The 18716-nt window shown below is 43.2% G+C and overlaps 1 protein-coding gene across 1 annotated transcript in view; it reads left to right on the plus strand.

The window, feature by feature from the left end:
- Positions 1-18716, plus strand: part of LOC135538920 (protein CASP-like) — a 125390-nt gene that overhangs the window by 90884 nt on the left and 15790 nt on the right. Inside the window, exons 5-6 of the mRNA XM_064964795.1 lie at positions 4899-5036; positions 6919-7042. Of these exons, the coding sequence (XP_064820867.1) occupies positions 4899-5036; positions 6919-7042 (262 nt within the window). The remainder of the gene's footprint in view (positions 1-4898; positions 5037-6918; positions 7043-18716) is intronic.

Consider the following 18716-nt stretch of genomic DNA (forward strand, 5'->3'; position numbering starts at 1 on the left):
ATAGATGTCCCAGGTTAGAGATGGAGATAGATGTCCCAGGTAAGAGAGGAGAGGAGATAGATGTCCCAGGTTAGAGATGGAGATAGATGTCCCAGATAAGAGATGGAGATAGATGTCCCAGGTAAGAGATGGGAGGAGATAGATGTCCCAGGTAAGAGATGGAGATAGATGTCCCAGGTAAGAGATGGAGATAGATGTCCCAGGTAAGAGATGGAGATAGATGTCCCAGGTAAGAGAGGATAGGAGATAGATGTCCCAGGTAAGAGATGGAGATAGATGTCCCAGGTAAGAGATGGAGATAGATGTCCCAGGTAAGAGAGGATAGGAGATAGATGTCCCAGGTAAGAGATGGAGATAGATGTCCCAGGTAAGAGATGGAGATAGATGTCCCAGGTAAGAGAGGATAGGAGATAGATGTCCCAGGTAAGAGATGGAGATAGATGTCCCAGGTAAGAGATGGAGATAGATGTCCCAGGTAAGAGATGGAGATAGATGTCCCAGGTAAGAGATGAGAGGAGATAGATGTCCCAGGTAAGAGATGGGAGGAGATAGATGTCCCAGGTAAGAGATGGAGATAGATGTCCCAGGTAAGACATGAATAGATCCACCACCAGTTTAAACTGTATAGAGATTGAGCCTTGTTACTTCCTTCCACCATACTTATTTTCCACCATAATTTGCAAATAAATTCATAAAAAAATCCTACAATGTGATTTTCTGGAGAACAACAATCTCATTTTATCTGTCATAGTTGAAGTGTACCTATGATGAAAATTACAGGCCTCTCTCATCTTTTTAACTGGGAGAACTTGCACAATTGGTGGCTTACTAAATACTTTTTTGCCCCACTGTATGTCCATAGTGTAGATCTATATAACCATAGTATAGATCTATATAACCATAGTATAGATCTATATAACCATAGTCTAGATCTATATAACCATAGTATAGATCTATATAACCATAGTATAGATCTATATAACCATAGTCTAGATCTATATATCCATAGTATAGATCTATATAAACATAGTATAGATCTATATAACCATAGTATAGATCTATATAACCATAGTATAGATCTATATAACCATAGTCTAGTTCTATATAACCATAGTATAGATCTATATAAACATAGTATAGATCTATATAAACATAGTGTAGATCTATATAACCATAGTCTAGATCTATATAACCATAGTGTAGATCTATATAACCATAGTCTAGATCTATATAACCATAGTGTAGATCTATATAACCATAGTGTAGATCTATATAACCATAGTGTAGATCTATATAACCATAGTATAGATCTATATAACCATAGTATAGATCTATATAACCATAGTGTAGATCTATATAACCATAGTGTAGATCTGTATAACCATAGTATAGATCTGTATAACCATAGTATAGATCTATATAACCATAGTGTAGATCTATATAACCATAGTGTAGATCTATATAACCATAGTGTAGATCTATATAACCATAGTCTAGATCTATATAACCATAGTCTAGATCTATATAACCATAGTGTAGATCTATATAGCCATAGTGTAGATCTATATAACCATAGTATAGATCTATACAACCATAGTGTAGATCTATATAACCATAGTGTAGATCTATATAACAGCTGACCCCCCCCACCCCCTTTGTTCAGGGACACATTATTCCATTTATGTGGAACTTGTTCAGTTTATGTCTCAGTTGTTGAATCTCGTTATGTTCATAGAAATATTTACACATGTTAAGTTTGATGAAAATGAACACAGTTGACAGTGAGAGAACGTTTCTTTTTTTTGCTGAGTTTAAGTAGCACACAAGGACATCTTTCTCCTTTCAAATTATTTTCTAATTTATTTCTAACCAAATGTAAAATATTTATCTTTTGACTAATTTAATGGAGTGAGTTCGGTCTGTTCTATACAGTGCCTTGCGAAAGTATTCAGCCCCCTTGAACTTTGCGACCTTTTGCCACATTTCAGGCTTCAAACATAAAGATATAAAACTGTATTTTTTTGTGAAGAATCAACAACAAGTGGGACACAATCATGAAGTGGAATGACATTTATTGGATATTTCAAACTTTTTTAACAAATCAAAAACTGAAAAATTGGGCGTGCAAAATTATTCAGCCCCCTTAAGTTAATACTTTGTAGCGCCACCTTTTGCTGCGATTACAGCTGTAAGTCGCTTGGGGTATGTCTCTATCAGTTTTGCACATCGAGAGACTGAAATTTTTTCCCATTCCTCCTTGCAAAACAGCTCGAGCTCAGTGAGGTTGGATGGAGAGCATTTGTGAACAGCAGTTTTCAGTTCTTTCCACAGATTCTCGATTGGATTCAGGTCTGGACTTTGACTTGGCCATTCTAACACCTGGATATGTTTATTTTTGAACCATTCCATTGTAGATTTTGCTTTATGTTTTGGATCATTGTCTTGTTGGAAGACAAATCTCCGTCCCAGTCTCAGGTCTTTTGCAGACTCCATCAGGTTTTCTTCCAGAATGGTCCTGTATTTGGCTCCATCCATCTTCCCATCAATTTTAACCATCTTCCCTGCCCCTGCTGAAGAAAAGCAGGCCCAGACCATGATGCTGCCACCACCATGTTTGACAGTGGGGATGGTGTGTTCAGGGTGATGAGCTGTGTTGCTTTTACGCCAAACATAACATTTTGCATTGTTGCCAAAAAGTTCAATTTTGGTTTCATCTGACCAGAGCACCTTCTCCCAAATGTTTGGTGTGTCTCCCAGGTGGCTTGTGGCAAACTTTAAACGACACTTTTTATGGATATCTTTAATAAATGGCTTTCTTCTTGCTACTCTTCCATAAAGGCCAGATCTGTGCAATATACGACTGATTGTTGTCCTATGGACAGAGTCTCCCACCTCAGCTGCAGATCTCTGCAGTTCATCCAGAGTGATCATGGGCCTCTTGGCTGCATCTCTGATCAGTCTTCTCCTTGTATGAGCTGAATGTTTAGAGGGACGGCCAGGTCTTGGTAGATTTGCAGTGGTCTGATACTCCTTCCATTTCAATATTATCGCTTGCACAGTGCTCCTTGGGATGTTTAAAGCTTGGGAAATCTTTTTGTATCCAAATCCGGCTTTAAACTTCTTCACAGCAGTATCTCGGACCTGCCTGGTGTGTTCCTTGTTCTTCATGATGCTCTCTGCGCTTTTAACGGACCTCTGAGACTATCACAGTGCAGGTGCATTTATACGGAGACTTGATTACACACAGGTGGATTGTATTTATCATCATTAGTCATTTAGGTCAACATTGGATCATTCAGAGATCCTCACTGAACTTCTGGAGAGAGTTTGCTGCACTGAAAGTAAATGTTTGAAGCCTGAAATGTGGCAAAAGGTCGCAAAGTTCAAGGGGGCCGAATACTTTCGCAAGGCACTGTATATTAGCATACCCAGACAACTACTGGGTCTGTCTCCTCTATACCACACACCTGGTAGTGTGGTGGATGGGACTACCAGCTCTCTGTAACCTAGAGGACAACCAGTGGGTCTGTTTCCTCTATACCATATTTCTTGACAATGTCTGTATTTCCGATTTCTTTGGTGAAGTCTGGGTTCCTGCTCTTTAGTCCGAAAGCAGATGACCTCTGACCTTGTACAGTATATCTCTGCTGTTTCTCCTCAATAGGACCAATTAGCCACTCCTCAGCCAGCCTCCCCACGCTAGCGAGCTCCCTCTGTCTCTCTCTGTGTGTGTAACGTAGTGTGTGTGTAACGTAGTGTGTGTGTGTAATGTAGTGTGTGTGTGTGTGTGTGTAACGTAGTGTGTGTGTGTAACGTAGTGTGTGTGTGTAACGTAGTGTGTGTGTGTGTGTAACGTAGTGTGTGTGTATGTTTAACGTAGTGTGTGTGTGTAACGTAGTGTGTGTGTGTGTAACGTTGTGTGTGTGTAACGTAGTGTGTGTGTGTAACGTAGTGTGTGTGTGTAACGTAGTGTGTGTGTGTAACGTAGTGTGTGTGTGTGTGTAACATAGTGTGTGTGTGTGTGTGTGTGTGTGTGTGTGTGTGTAACGTAGTGTGTGTGTGTGTTTAACGTAGTGTGTGTGTGTGTAACGTAGTGTGTGTGTGTGTGTGTAATGTAGTGTGTGTAACATAGTGTGTGTGTAATGTAGTGTGTGTAACGTAGTGTGTGTAACGTAGTGTGTGTGTGTGTGTAACGTAGTGTGTGTGTGTGTGTAATGTAGTGTGTGTAACATAGTGTGTGTGTAACGTAGTGTGTGTAACGTAGTGTGTGTAACGTAGTGTGTGTGTGTGTGTAACGTAGTGTGTGTGTGTGTAATGTAGTGTGTGTAACGTAGTGTGTGTGTAACGTAGTGTGTGTGGAACGTAGTGTGTGTGTGTAACATAGTGTGTGTGTGTGTGTGTGTGTAACGTAGTGTGTGTGTGTGTGTAACGTAGTGTGTGTGTAACGTAGTGTGTGTGTAACGTAGTGTGTGTGTAACGTAGTGTGTGTGTTTTCTCAGACCCTGTCCCTGTGTGTGTGTGTGTTTTCTCAGACCCTGTCCCTGTGTGTGTTCTCAGACCCTGTCCCTGTGTGTGTGTGTGTTCTCAGACCCTGTCCCTGTGTGTGTTCTCAGACCCTGTCCCTGTGTGTGTTCTCAGACCCTGTCCCTGTGTGTGTTCTCAGACCCTGTCCCTGTGTGTGTGTTCTCAGACCCTGTCCCTGTGTGTGTTCTCAGACCCTGTCCCTGTGTGTGTTCTCAGACCCTGTCCCTGTGTGTGTGTGTTCTCAGACCCTGTCCCTGTGTGTGTGTGTTCTCAGACCCTGTCCCTGTGTGTGTTCTCAGACCCTGTCCCTGTGTGTGTTCTCAGACCCTGTCCCTGTGTGTGTTCTCAGACCCTGTCCCTGTGTGTTTTCTCAGACCCTGTCCCTGTGCTGGAGTTGGGTCAGCAGTTACAGCTGAAGCTCCAGCAGATGCACGACATCGAGACAGAGAACCTCAAACTCAGAGAGACTCTAGAGGACTACAACAAAGAGTTTACTGAGGTCAAGAACCAGGGTGAGACACACACACACACACACACACACACACACACACACACACACACACACACACACACACACACTACTAAAATGGAGCGAGAAAAGGGGTTATCTGGTCAGAGAAAGCGGTGTGTCTGACATGCAGTGGTCATGGAATATTCTCTATATATGGAGGAAGGAGGGAGGAAGGGATGGAGGGAGGGATGGATGAAGGGAGGGATGGAGGGAGGGATGGATGAAGGGATGGAGGGAGGGAGGGATGGAGGAAGGGAGGGATGGAGGAAGGGAGGGAGGAAGGGGTGGATGAAGGGAGGGAGGGGAGGAAGGGATGGAGGGAGGAAGGGATGGATGGAGGGAGGGAGGGAGGGAGGGAGGAAGGGAGGGAGGGAGGGAGGGATGAAGGGAGGGAGGGAGGAAGGGATGGATGAAGGTAGGGAGGGAGGGAGGGAGGGAGGGAGGGAGGGATGGTGGAGGGAGGGAAGGAGATGACTAGAGGACAGAGGAATGGGAAGGAGGGGAGAGAGGGGAATGACTACAGGAGTAGTGGAGAGAGAACAATGAGGAGGAGAGTATTTTGGAACAGCTCAGAGTGAGGGAATTGGAACAGCTCAGCGTGAGTGAATTGGAACAGCTCAGCGTGAGGGAATTGGAACAGCTCAGAGTGAGGGAATTGGAACAGCTCAGCGTGAGTGAATTGGAACAGCTCAGAGTGAGGGAATTGGAACAGCTCAGAGTGAGGGAATTGGAACAGCTCAGCGTGAGGGAATTGGAACAGCTCAGAGTGAGGGAATTGGAACAGCTCAGAGTGAGGGAATTGGAACAGCTCAGCGTGAGGGAATTGGAACAGCTCAGCGTGAGGAATTGGAACAGCTCAGCGTGAGGGAATTGGAACAGCTCAGCGTGAGGGAATTGGAACAGCTCAGCGTGAGGGAATTGGAACAGCTCAGCGTGAGGGAATTGGAACAGCTCAGCGTGAGGGAATTGGAACAGCTCAGCGTGAGGGAATTGGAACAGCTCAGCGTGAGGGAATTGGAACAGCTCAGAGTGAGAGAATTGGAACAGCTCAGAGTGAGAGAATTGGAACAGCTCAGAGTGAGGGAATTGGAACAGCTCAGAGTGAGGGAATTGGAACAGCTCAGCGTGAGGGAATTGGAACAGCTCAGCGTGAGGGAATTGGAACAGCTCAGCGTGAGAGAATTGGAACAGCTCAGAGTGAGAGAATTGGAACAGCTCAGAGTGAGGGAATTGGAACAGCTCAGAGTGAGGGAATTGGAACAGCTCAGCGTGAGAGAATTGGAACAGGTCAGCGTGAGTGAATTGGAACAGCTCAGCGTGAGTGAATTGGAACAGCTCAGCGTGAGTGAATTGGAACAGCTCAGCGTGAGGGAATTGGAACAGCTCAGCGTGAGGGAATTGGAACAGCTCAATAGTGGCAGCTTAAACCCCCCCCCCCTCCCACACACACACACACACTCAGAGAGAAACCCTCAGCAGGGGACATTGATCCCAGCAACCTAAATGTTTAAGGTTGTGCTAAGCAAGGACAGGGTAAGAGGTCTCTGAGAGACCTCTATTGATTATGTGTCAGAGCTGGGAGAATGGAGTTTCAATCCACCACACTCACTCACTCACTCACTCACTCACTCACTCACACACTCACTCACTCACTCACTCACTCACTCACTCACTCACTCACTCACTCACTCACTCACTCACTCACTCACTCACTCACTCACTCACACACTTTCAAGTCCCTCGGATGAGCACCTGATTCCCCTTTTCGTTTCAAGCTGGGGTGAATCGTGTTTATGATATTCCTTTTATGATGGGACTTCATGACTGGAATAATCATCTCTCCCACTATCCTGTATTCACCCCCTCTCTCTCTCCTGGTCTAGAGGTGACTATTAAAGCCCTGAAGGAGAAGATACGGGACTATGAGCAGTCCCTGAAGAACCAGGCTGAGAACCTGGTCCAGGAGAAACAGGTCCAGCTCCACAATGACTATGCAGAGAAGGAGAGGTGAGTTACGGTATCTACTAGGAATATAGAGGAGAGTTACAGTATCTACTAGGAATATAGAGAGGAGAGTTACAGTATCTACTAGGAATATAGAGAGGAGAGTTACAGTATCTACTAGGAATATAGAGAGGAGAGTTACAGTATTTACTAGGAATATAGAGAGGAGAGTTACAGTATCTACTAGGAATATAGAGAGGAGAGGAGAGTTACAGTATCTACTAGGAATATAGAGGAGAGTTACAGTATCTACTAGGAATATAGAGAGGAGAGTTACAGTATCTACTAGGAATATAGAGAGGAGAGTTACAGTATCTACTAGGAATATAGAGAGGAGAGTTACAGTATCTACTAGGAATATAGAGAGGAGAGTTACAGTATCTACTAGGAATATAGAGAGGAGAGTTACAGTATCTACTAGGAATATAGAGAGGAGAGTTACAGTATCTACTAGGAATATAGAGAGGAGAGTTACAGTATCTACTAGGAATATAGAGAGGAGAGTTACAGTATCTACTAGGAATATAGAGAGGAGAGTTACAGTATCTACTAGGAATATAGAGGAGAGTTACAGTATCTACTAGGAATATAGAGAGGAGGGTTCAAATCAAATCACTAGCTTGCTAGCCCCGGCCTGCTAGCTGTTAGCTTGTTAGCCTGCTAACTGTCTGAATCGCCGTGGTTACAGTATCTACTAGGAATATAGAGAGGAGAGTTACAGTATCTACTAGGAGTATAGAGAGGAGGGTTACAGTATCTACTAGGAATATAGAGAGGAGAGTTACAGTATCTACTAGGAATATAGAGAGGAGGGTTACAGTATCTACTAGGAATAAAGAGAGGAGGGTTACAGTATCTACTAGGAATATAGAGAGGAGGGTTACAGTATCTACTAGGAATATAGAGAGGAGGGTTACAGTATCTACTAGGAATATAGAGGAGAGTTACAGTATCTACTAGGAATAAAGAGAGGAGGGTTACAGTATCTACTAGGAATATAGAGAGGAGGGTTACAGTATCTACTAGGAATATAGAGAGGAGGGTTACAGTATCTACTAGGAATATAGGGTTACAGTATCTACTAGGAGGAGGGTTACAGTATCTACTAGGAATATAGAGAGGAGGGTTACAGTATCTACTAGGAATATAGAGAGGAGGGTTACAGTATCTACTAGGAATATAGAGGAGAGTTACAGTATCTACTAGGAATAAGAGAGGAGGGTTACAGTATCTACTAGGAATATAGAGAGGAGGGTTACAGTATCTACTAGGAATATAGAGAGGAGGGTTACAGTATCTACTAGGAATATAGAGGAGAGTTACAGTATCTACTAGGAATAAAGAGAGGAGGGTTACAGTATCTACTAGGAATATAGAGAGGAGAGTTACAGTATCTACTAGGAATATAGAGAGGAGGGTTACAGTATCTACTAGGAATAAAGAGAGGAGGGTTACAGTATCTACTAGGAATATAGAGAGGAGGGTTACAGTATCTACTAGGAATATAGAGAGGAGGGGAGGGTTACAGTATCTACTGGGAATATAGAGAGGAGAGTTACAGTATCTACTAGGAATATAGAGGAGGGTTACAGTATCTACTAGGAATATAGAGAGGAGGGTTACAGTATCTACTGGGAATATAGAGAGGAGAGTTACAGTATCTACTAGGAATATAGAGAGGAGGGTTACAGTATCTACTAGGAGTATAGAGAGGAGGGTTACAGTATCTACTAGGAATATAGAGAGGAGAGTTACGGTATCTACTAGGAATATAGAGAGGAGAGTTACAGTATCTACTAGGAGTATAGAGAGGAGAGGAGAGTTACAGTATCTACTAGGAGTATAGAGAGGAGAGGAGAGTTACAGTATCTACTAGGAATATAGAGAGGAGGGTTACAGTATCTACTAGGAATATAGAGAGGAGAGTTACGGTATCTACTAGGAATATAGAGAGGAGGGTTACAGTATCTACTAGGAATATAGAGAGGAGGGTTACAGTATCTACTAGGAATATAGAGGAGGGTTACAGTATCTACTGGGAATATAGAGAGGAGAGTTACAGTATCTACTAGGAATATAGAGAGGAGGGTTACAGTATCTACTAGGAATATAGAGAGGAGGGTTACAGTATCTACTAGGAATATAGAGAGGAGGGTTACAGTATCTACTAGGAATATAGAGGAGGGTTACAGTATCTACTGGGAATATAGAGAGGAGAGTTACAGTATCTACTAGGAATATAGAGAGGAGAGTTACAGTATCTACTAGGAATATAGAGAGGAGAGTTACAGTATCTACTAGGAATATAGAGAGGAGGGTTACAGTATCTACTAGGAATATAGAGAGGAGGGTTACAGTATCTACTAGGAATATAGAGAGGAGGGTTACAGTATCTACTAGGAATATAGAGAGGAGGGTTACAGTATCTACTAGGAGTATAGAGAGGAGGGTTACAGTATCTACTAGGAGTATAGAGAGGAGGGTTACAGTATCTACTAGGAATATAGAGAGGAGGGTTACAGTATCTACTAGGAATATAGAGAGGAGGGTTACAGTATCTACTAGGAATATAGAGAGGAGAGGAGAGTTACAGTATCTACTAGGAATATAGAGAGGAGAGTTACAGTATTTACTAGGAATATAGAGAGGAGAGTTACAGTATTTACTAGGAATATAGAGAGGAGAGTTACAGTATCTACTAGGAATATAGAGAGGAGAGTTACAGTATCTACTAGGAATATAGAGAGGAGGGTTACAGTATCTACTAGGAATATAGAGAGGAGGGTTACAGTATCTACTAGGAATATAGAGAGGAGAGGAGAGTTACAGTATCTACTAGGAATATAGAGAGGAGAGTTACAGTATTTACTAGGAATATAGAGAGGAGAGTTACAGTATTTACTAGGAATATAGAGAGGAGAGTTACAGTATCTACTAGGAATATAGAGAGGAGAGTTACAGTATCTACTAGGAATATAGAGAGGAGAGTTACAGTATCTACTAGGAATATAGAGAGGAGAGTTACAGTATCTACTAGGAATATAGAGAGGAGAGTTACAGTATCTACTAGGAATATAGAGGGAGGGTTACAGTATCTACTAGGAATATAGAGAGGAGGGTTACAGTATCTACTAGGAATATAGAGAGGAGAGTTACAGTATCTACTAGGAATATAGAGAGGAGAGTTACAGTATCTACTAGTTACAGTATCTACTAGGAATATAGAGAGGAGAGTTACAGTATCTACTAGGAATATAGAGAGGAGAGTTACAGTATCTACTAGGAATATAGAGAGGAGAGTTACAGTATCTACTAGGAATATAGAGAGGAGGGTTACAGTATCTACTAGGAATATAGAGAGGAGAGTTACAGTATCTACTAGGAATATAGAGAGGAGAGTTACAGTATCTACTAGGAATATAGAGAGGAGAGTTACAGTATCTACTAGGAATATAGAGAGGAGGGTTACAGTATCTACTAGGAATATAGAGAGGAGAGTTACAGTATCTACTAGGAATATAGAGAGGAGAGTTACAGTATCTACTAGGAATATAGAGAGGAGGGTTACAGTATCTACTAGGAATATAGAGAGGAGGGTTACAGTATCTACTAGGAATATAGAGAGGAGAGTTACAGTATCTACTAGGAATATAGAGAGGAGGGTTACAGTATCTGTAACTAATTTCTTGGGCCTCTATACCTATTTTGCCAACTGGACTTGGCCCTCTCTGCTACTCGGAACCCTACTATCCATCACGACTGGTCTATCGATGTCACCGCACGCAGAGGCCAAAACAGACTTTCCTCCATCGAGACGTCCCTCTAAGGCCCATCTATTAGCTTGCTAGCCCCGGTCTACTAGCTCGCTAGCCCCGGTCTACTAGCTTGCTAGCCCCGGGTCTACTAGCTTGCTAGCCCCGGGTCTACTAGCTTGCTAGCCCCGGTCTACTGGCTTGCTAGCCCCGGTCTACTAGCTTGCTAGCCCCGGTCTACTAGCTTGCTAGCCCCGTTCTACTAGCTTGCTAGCCCCGGTCTGCTAGCTTGCTAGCCCCGGTCTACTAGCTTGCTAGCGCCGTTCTACTAGCTTGCTAGCCCCGGTCTACTAGCTTTCTAGCCCCGGTCTACTAGCTTGCTAGCCCCGTTCTACTAGCTTGCTAGCCCCGGTCTGCTAGCTTGCTAGCCCCGGTCTACTAGCTTGCTAGCGCCGTTCTACTAGCTTGCTAGCCCCGGTCTACTAGCTTTCTAGCCCCGGTCGACTAGCTTTCTCGCCCCGGTCTACTAGCTTTCTCGCCCCGGTCTACTAGCTTTCTCGCCCCGGTCTACAAGCTTTCTCGCCCCGGTCTACTAGCTTGCTAGCCCCGGCCTGCTAGCTGTTAGCTTGTTAGCCTGCTAACTGTCTGAATCGCCGTGTCTCCAGCCAGCCCGACCACTCACTGGACCCCTATGATCACCCGGCTACGCATGCCTCTCCCTATATCAATATGCCTCGTCCATTACTGTCCTGGTTAGTGATTACTGTCTTATTTCACTGTAGAGCCTCTAGCCCTGCTCAATATGCCTCAACCAACCATGTTGTTCCACCTCCCACATATGCGATGACATCACCTGGTTTAAATGTCTCTAGAGACAATATCTCTCTCATCATTACTCAATGCCTAGGTTTACCTCCAATGTACTCACATCCTCCCATACCTTTGTCTGTACATTATGTCTTGAATCTATTCTCTTATGCCCAGAAACCTGCTCCTTTTACTCTCTGCTCTGAACGCACTAAACGACCAGTTCTTTTAGCCTTTAGCCGTACCCTCATCCTACTCCTCCTCTGTTCCTCTGGTGATGTAGAGGGTAATCCAGGCCCTGCAGTGCCTAGCTCCACTCCCATTTCCCAGGCGCTCTCATTTGTTGACTTCTGTAACCATAATAGCCTTGGTTTCATGCATGTTAACATTAGAATCATCCTCCCTAAGCTTGTTTTATTCACTGCTTTAGCACACTTTGCCAACCCGAATGTCCGAGTCGTGTCTGAATCCTGGCTTAGGAAGTCCACCAAAAACCCCAAAATTTCCATCCCTAACTATAACATTTTCTGACAACATAGAACTGCCGAACAATTTGAGCTTCTACTTTTAAAAATCCCATCTTTCCAGGAACAAGTCTCTCACTGTTGCCGCTTGTTATAGACCCCCCTCAGCCCCCAGCTGTGCCCTGGACACCATATGTGAATTGATTGCCACCCATCTATCTACAGAGCTCCTGCTGCTAGGTGACCTAAACTGTGACATGCTTAACACCCCAGCCATCCTACAATCTAAGCTTGATGCCCTCAAACTCACACAAATTATCAATGAACCCACCAGGTACAACCCCAAAGCCGTTAACACGGGCACCCTCATAGATATCATCCTAACCAACTTTCCCTCTAAATACACCTCTGCTGTCTTCAACCAAGATCTCAGCGATCACTGCCTCATTGCCTGCATCCGCAATGGGTCAGTGGTCAAACGACCTCCACTCATCACTGTAAAACGCTCCCTGAAACACTTCAGCGAGCAGGCCTTTCTAATCAACCTGGCCCAGGTATCCTGGAAGGATATTGACCTCATCCCTTCAGTAGAGGATGCCTAGTTATTCTTTAAAAGTGCCTTCCTCACCATCTTAAATAAGCATGCTCCATTCAAGGAATGTAGAACCAAAAACAGATATAGCCTTGGTTCTCTCCAGACCTGACTGCCCTTGACCAGCACAAAAACATCCTGTGACGTTCTGCGTTAGCATCGAACAGCCCCTGTGATATGCAACTTTTCAGGGAAGTTAGGAACAAATATACACAGGCAGTTAGGAAAGATAAGGCTAGATTTTTCAAGCAGAAATTTGCATCCTGTAGCACAAACTCCAAAAAGTTCTGGGACACTGTAAAGTCCATGGAGAATAAGAACACCTCCTCCCAGCTGCCCACTGCACTGAGGATAGGAAACACTGTCACCACTGATAAATCCACCATAATTGAGAATTTCAATTAGCATTTTTCTACAGCTGGCCATGCTTTCCACCTGGCTACCCCTACCTCGGTCAACAGCTCTGCGCTCCCCACAGCAACTCACCCAATCCTCCCCCACTTCTCCTTCACCCAAATCCAGATAGTTGATATTCACAAAGAGCTGCAAATTCTGGATCCCTACAAATCAGCCGGGCTAGACAATCTGGACCCTTTCTTTCTAAAATTATCTGCCGAAATTGTTGCCACCCCTATTACTAGCCTGTTCAACCTCTCTTTCGTGTCGTCTGAGATTCCCCAAGATTGGAAAGCTGCCGCGGTCCATCCTCCTCTTCAAAGAGGGAGACACTCTAGACCCAACATGCTACAGACCTATATCTATCCTACGCTGCCTCTAGAGGTGACAGACCTTCCCCTAACCTTCCCCTCACCTTAACCCTCTGTTGTTACCATGATTCTCTACATACTAACATCACTCTGTAGTGACAGACCTTCCCCTAACCTTCCCCTAACCTTAACCCTCTGTTGTTACCATGATTCTCTACATACTAACATCACTCTGTAGTGACAGACCTTCCCCTAACCTTCCCTAACCTTAACCCTCTGTTGTTACCATGATTCTCTACATACTAACATCACTCTGTAGTGACAGACCTTCCCCTAACCTTCCCCTAATCTTAACCCTCTGTTGTTACCATGATTCTCTACATACTAACATCACTCTGTAGTGACAGACCTTCCCCTAACCTTCCCCTAACCTTAACCCTCTGTTGTTACCATGATTCTCTACATACTAACATCACTCTGTAGTGACAGACCTTCCCCTAACCTTCCCTAACCTTAACCCTCTGTTGTTACCATGATTCTCTACATACTAACATCACTCTGTAGTGACAGACCTTCCCCTAACCTTCCCCTAACCTTAACCCTCTGTTGTTACCATGATTCTCTACATACTAACATCACTCTGTAGTGACAGACCTTCCCCTAACCTTCCCTAACCTTAACCCTCTGTTGTTACCATGATTCTCTACATACTAACATCACTCTGTAGTGACAGACCTTCCCCTAACCTTCCCCTAACCTTAACCCTCTGTTGTTACCATGATTCTCTACATACTAACATCACTCTGTAGTGACAGACCTTCCCCTAACCTTCCCCTAACCTTAACCCTCTGTTGTTACCATGATTCTCTACATACTAACATCACTCTGTAGTGACAGACCTTCCCCTAACCTTCCCCTAACCTTCCCCTAACCTTCCCTAACCTTCCCCTAACCTTCCCCTAACCTTCCCCTAACCTTAACCCTCTGTTGTTACCATGATTATTTCTAACACACACCAGGGTCATGGCCTGTCACCCTGCCTTGCATCCTGCTCTAGGACCATGATTCTCTGTCCTGATTGGCTCTGTTCTAAGGTTGATTCTCTGTCCTGATTGGTTCTGTACCTAAGGTTGATTCTCTGTCCTGATTGGCTCTGTTCTAAGGTTGATTCTCTGTCCTGATTGGTTCTGTACTAAGGTTGATTCTCTGTCCTGATTGGTTCTGTACCTAAGGTTGATTCTCTGTCCTGATTGGCTCTGTTCTAAGGTTGATTCTCTGTCCTGATTGGTTCTGTACTAAGGTTGATTCTCTGTCCTGATTGGTTCTGTACCTAAGGTTGATTCTCTGTCCTGATTGGTTCTGTACTAAGGTTGATTTTCTGTCTTGATTGGTTCTGTACTAAGGTTGATTCTCTGTCCTGATTGGTTCTGTACCTAAGGTCTGTGTAGCCGTATTCATCGACCTGACCAAGGCTTTTTACTCTGTCAATCAGCGTGTTCTTATTGGCTCAACTCAACAGCCTTGGTTTCTCTAATGGCTGCCTCGCCTGGTTGACCAACCACTTCTCTGATAGAGTTCAGTGTGTCAAATCTAGCAATCACTACTCTGGACGGCTCTGACTTATAATATGTGAACAACTACAGATACCTAGGTGTCTGGTTAGACTGTAAACTCTCCTTCCAGAATCATATTAAACATCTACAATCCAAAATTAAATCTAGAATCGGCTTCCTATTTCTTAACAAAGCATCCTTTCACTCATGGTGCCAAACATAACCTCGTAAAACTGACCATCCTACCGATCCTCAACTTCGGCGATGTCATTTACAAAATAGCCTCCAACACTCTACTCAACAAATTGGATGCAGATAATCACAGTGCCATCCGTTTTGTCACCAAAGCCCCATATACTACCCAGCACTGTGACCTGTACGCTCTCGTTGGCTGGGCCTCGCTTCATACTTGTCGCCAAACCCACTGGCTCCAGGTCATCTACAAGTCTCTGCTAGGTAAAGTCACCCCTTATCTCAGCTCGCTGGTCACCATAGCATCACCCACCTGTAGCACGCGCTCCAGCAGGTATATCTCACGGGTCACCCCCAAAACCAATTCTTCCTTTGGCCGCCTCTCCTTCCAGTTCTTTGCTGCCAATGACTGGAACGAACTACAAAAATCACTAAAGCTGGAGACTCTTACCCCCCTCACTAGCTTTAAGCACCAGCTGTCAGAGCAGCTCACAGATCACTGCACCTGTGCATAGCTCATCTGTAAATAGCCCATCCAGTCTACCTCATCCCCATACAGTATTTATTCATTTATCTTGCTCCTTTGCACCCCAGTATCTCTACTTGCACATTCATCTTCTGCACATTTACCATTCCAGTGTTTAATTGCTATATTGTAACTACATCACCATCATGGCCTATTTTATCATACCTCTCTTATCTCACCTCATTTGCACATGCTGTATATATACTTTTTTCTACTGTATTATTGACTGTATGTTTGTTTTACTCCCATGTGTAATTCTGTGTTGTTGTTTGTGTCGAACTGCTTTGATTTATCTTGGCCAGGTCGCAGTTGTAAATGAGAACTTGTTCTCAACTGGCCTACCTGGTTAAATAAAGGTGTTCTCAACTGGCCTACATTGGTTAAATAAAGGTGTTCTCAACTGGCCTACCTGGTTAAATAAAGGTGTTCTCAACTGGCCTACCTGGTTAAATAAAGGTGTTCTCAACTGGCCTACCTGGTTAAATAAAGGTGTTCTCAACTGGCCTACCTGGTTAAATAAAGGTGTTCTCAACTGGCCTACCTGGTTAAATAAAGGTGTTCTCAACTGGCCTACCTGGTTAAATAAAGGTGAAATAAAACATACTGATCAATACACACCACTAGATATTGACCAATACACACCACTACACACCACTACATACTGACCAATACACACCACTACATACTGATCAATACACACCACTACATACTGACCAATACACACCACTACATACTGATCAATACACACCACTACATACTGATCAATACACACCACTAGATACTGATCAATACACACCACTAGATACTGATCAATACACACCACTACATACTGATCAATACATACCACTACACACCACTACATACTGACCAATACACACCACTACATACTGATCAATACACACCACTACATACTGACCAATACACACCACTACATACTGATCAATACACACCACTACATACTGATCAATACACACCACTACATACTGATCAATACACACCACTACATACTGATCAATACACACCAATACACACCACTACATACTGATCAATACACACCACTACATACTGACCAATACACACCACTACATACTGACCAATACACACCACTACATACTGACCAATACACACCACTACATACTGACCAATACACACCACTACATACTGATCAATACACACCACTACATACTGATCAATACACACCACTACATACTGATCAATACACACCACTACATACTGACCAATACACACCACTACATACTGATCAATACACACCACTACATACTGATCAATACACACCACTACACATCACTACATACTGATCAATACACACCACTACATACTGATCAATACACACCACTACATACTGACCAACACACACCACTACATACTGACCAATACACACCACTACATACTGATCAATACACACCACTACATACTGATCAATACACACCACTACATACTGATCAATACACACCACTACATACTGACGAATACACACCACTACATACTGACCAATACACACCACTACATACTGACCAATACACACCACTACATACTGATCAATACACACCACTACATACTGATCAATACACACCACTACATACTGATCAATACACACCACTACATACTGACCAATACACACCACTACATACTGACCAATACACACCACTACATACTGACCAATACACACCACTACATACTGATCAATACACACCACTACACATCACTACATACTGATCAATACACACCACTACATACTGACCACTACACACCACTACATACTGATCAATACACACCACTACATACTGATCAATACACACCACTACACACCACTACATACTGATCAATACACACCACTACATACTGATCAATACACACCACTACATACTGATCAATACACACCACTACATACTGATCAATACACACCACTACATACTGATCAATACACACCACTACACATCACTACATACTGATCAATACACACCACTACATACTGATCAATACACACCACTACATACTGACCAATACACACCACTACATACTGATCAATACACACCACTACATACTGACCAATACACACCACTACATACTGATCAGTACACACCACTACATACTGATCAATACACACCACTACATACTGATCAATACACACCACTACATACTGACCAATACACACCACTACATACTGATCAATACACACCACTACACACCACTACATACTGATCAATACACACCACTACACACTGACCAATACACACCACTACATACTGATCAGTACACATCACTACATACTGATCAATACACACCACTACACACCACTACATACTGATCAATACACACCACTACATACTGACCAATACACACCACTACATACTGATCAGTACACATCACTACATACTGATCAATACACACCACTACACACCACTACATACTGATCAATACACACCACTACATACTGACCAATACACACCACTACATACTGATCAATACACACCACTACACACCACTACATACTGACCAATACACACCACTACATACTGATCAATACACACCACTACATACTGATCAATACACACCACTACATACTGACCAATACACACCACTACATACTGATCAATACACACCACTACATACTGATCAATACACACCACTACATACTGACCAATACACACCACTACATACTGATCAATACACACCACTACACATCACTACATACTGATCAATACACACCACTACATACTGATCAATACACACCACTACATACTGATCAATACACACCACTACATACTGACCAATACACACCACTACATACTGACCAATACACACCACTACATACTGACCAATACACACCACTACATACTGATCAATACACACCACTACATACTGACCAATACACACCACTACATACTGATCAATACACACCACTACATACTGATCAATACACACCACTACACACCACTACATACTGATCAATACACACCACTAGATACTGACCAATACACACCACTACATACTGACCAATACACACCACTACATACTGATCAATACACACCACTACATACTGACCAATACACACCACTACAT

The sequence above is a fragment of the Oncorhynchus masou genome, unplaced genomic scaffold, assembly GCF_036934945.1.
Source record: "Oncorhynchus masou masou isolate Uvic2021 unplaced genomic scaffold, UVic_Omas_1.1 unplaced_scaffold_1018, whole genome shotgun sequence".
NCBI lineage: Eukaryota > Metazoa > Chordata > Actinopteri > Salmoniformes > Salmonidae > Oncorhynchus > Oncorhynchus masou.